Below are 2,671 nucleotides of genomic sequence, written 5' to 3' on the forward strand. Positions count from 1 at the left end.
GGCGGTGTTCCGTGTCCCCTGCTCGGCCCGGGCAGCGCCCCCCGCCCGCTGCTCCCCAGGAGCTGCGGACCTGGAGGGGCAGGGCGGTAGAATGACCTCGCCTGTGGACCCCAAGATCAAACAGGCTTTGCGAAGGAAACCACCCGAGAGGACTCCGGAGGTAAGGGCGCTGCGGCTCCTTCCCCGCGGCGGCTTTTTATTTATTTTTTTAATCTTTGCGTAAACCTGTGTTCCGACAGGCTGTCTGCTCGGTGCGTGGCTCGGGGGGGTTGCGTGCTGGCGCTCCCAAACCTCTGCGCAGAGTTTGCTTATTTAGTTCTGCTTTCCAAAGTTGGACCTCGGGACCAAGCGCCCTTTAACGTCCCGTCCCCGCCGGGCACAGGCGCGAGGCGCTGCGTGAGCTGCTTGGGGTACGCTTAGGAAGAAGGAGGAGGAGAAGGAGAGGTCGATCGCTGGGAAGGAAACTGATGCATATTTCAGCGATGCAAAACTTCTGGGAAAAGTTAGTGAGCTGAAAGACTCTGCTTTACCTGTACAGTGATGCAGATTTAAACAAAATCAAACTAATTACGCTTCGCAGACTTCATACAGAGATGTTTCTCCAGTGAGTGGGAGTGTAGAAATGTGCGAGGCTGGTTAGCTACAATAAACCCATTTTCCAGTTAACTGCCTTCTCTGTCGCTTCCCCACAAGCTAGTCTGTAATCAGCCCTGTATTTTGGGGAATGGTAATGTCGTGGAGCGTTAATTTAATAACGAAAGATGTTTGATAGCATTTGCATGTCACTGAAAGGCTGATTGGAGTTTGTTTGCTTACCCTAGCCTTTTTTTATTTGTTTCTCTTACTGTGATTTTTTTTTCTTTTTTTTTTTTTTAATGTGCTCAAGAATTAGTGGTATGAAGTGATACGCTCTTAAGTTTGTCCCTTTGAGACCGGGAAACATCTGTTTTCCCTTGATACTTCATGGAGAGCAGAATGTCCTGCCTAGTCTGCCTTATAAGTTAATTATCAAAGGCTTCTTGAGGAGAGTTGCTGCAGAGGCTGCTTGGGAGTATGTCGTAGCAGGACAGACACCCCGGTTCCCCTTCGAGTCAGTCTTGTGAGTGAAATGCACGTGTTCGGTCCCAACGTTTGCTTGCCTGGGGATATCTGATAATTCCTCCTTGTGCCTCTGCTCCCTAAATTCATGATGAGGCGGTCTCTCTGTTCTTTCAGTCGTCTTATTTTTATCACTCCCCTCTTGCTTCAGACCTTTCTTTCTTTTCAGCTGTAGTCTTCAGTTAGGAAAATTCCTTTGCTAGTGTGGTTTGCAGTGTGGGCAGCTGGGTTCATCACAGAAGTGTCATTCATGAGCCAGCATACCCTGCTGGCTCGTCATGGGCTGGGCTTTGGGGAACAGGTAATCTGGCCTGGCTCGAAACATCTGCCCGCTGCTGCTGCTGCTTGCAATGCCCATGTCTCACGGCTGTGTAGGGCTGCTTCTTGCTGTTTGCTTTTTTTTTTTTTTTTTTTTTTTTCTCTCCTCCATCCCCAATTTTCCCCCCAGCAATTGTCAGAGAATTCTTTAGGATTGTTGCCTTATTTTGGCTAAAACTGCCTTAAAATAAATAATTTGCTTCACCTCGTAAGGTTAAATAGTCAGGTACCACAATGTCCAGCTGCACTGGACCACGCTTATGAGTTCATGTGGATCTGTGTAGAGTCCCCTTGGGACTGACATCAGGGTTGTGTGCAGGTCTGAATTTGCCAAGGTGTCTCAGTTGTGGGGAAGAAAACCCCCAACCTAATCTTTGTTAATCTAACTAATAGTACCTCTAAAATTATTTAAAAAAAAAAATAAATCTTTAATCCCTTGTTAATCTGGCCCTTTTTTGGCAGGCATTTAGAGGCGCTGCACAGTGGGACTGCTTGTGATTAAAGTTAAACGCGTACTTTAAGCTTGGCAGGTGGGGGGGCCTCTGTTCTTGTTGCCTGTTGCCGAGTGGATAATTACAGTCAAATCACTTTTGTTTTCTTGGGGTACTTTTGTTTATATACATTTAGAAACTAAGCTGATTTCAAGAAAAGCACTTCCCTAGTACAAGAGCGTGGTGTATCTGGGGTTCCCCTTTCTGGATCTGTACTACCTGTCCAGACACAAGGCAAAACATCGAACCGCCCCAGCGCGGCCGCAGTCTGCCAGGTTTCCCAAGCATATGCTCCGAGATGTGATGACAGATGGATATAGGGTGATAAGGGAACTGGAGGGAACAATTGCAATGTAATTTTTTTTTTTTTTTTTTTTTAAATCGTGCTAAGCATCCTGACTTGCCAACTTTCTTCTATAGGCAGCAAGACTTAGGTCAGGGAAGTTGAAATCCGCTTAGCGCAGCCATGAGGATCAGACCCCAGTTTCGGGTGTCCCGGCACAGGGTGTATGAGCTGGTGACTCCTCTCTTGAAGTATCCAGTTGTTCATGGACAAAAACTGTGGCTTCATTTCTCCCCTCCTACTCTCGTAGAAAGGTATCATCAGCTCCTCCCACATGGAGTCGGCTGCGTGGGGCTGCTTGTGCCCTTTGACTGTGTTTTTATACAGGAAAACCCTCAAAATTCCCCAAACTGTGACTGGTGTTTGATGATGAGCCAAAGCTGCTTGACCACATGAGTTCCAATGGCTTTCAGCATCTTTC

The 2,671-nt window shown here is 47.3% G+C and overlaps 1 protein-coding gene across 1 annotated transcript in view; it reads left to right on the forward strand.

Annotated features, from left to right (window-relative positions):
- Window positions 1–6: 6 nt before the first annotated feature.
- RAPGEF6 (Rap guanine nucleotide exchange factor 6) overlaps window positions 7–2,671 on the forward strand; it is a gene marked incomplete at its 3' end in the record, with an annotated part of 43,563 nt that continues 40,898 nt past the window's right edge. Inside the window, exon 1 of the mRNA XM_035902734.1 lies at window positions 7–160. Within this exon, the coding sequence (XP_035758627.1) occupies window positions 92–160 (69 nt within the window). The remainder of the gene's footprint in view (window positions 161–2,671) is intronic.

The sequence above is a fragment of the Egretta garzetta genome, unplaced genomic scaffold (assembly GCF_000687185.1).
Source record: "Egretta garzetta isolate BGI_Z169 unplaced genomic scaffold, ASM68718v1 scaffold1, whole genome shotgun sequence".
Classification (NCBI taxonomy): Eukaryota; Metazoa; Chordata; class Aves; order Pelecaniformes; family Ardeidae; genus Egretta; species Egretta garzetta.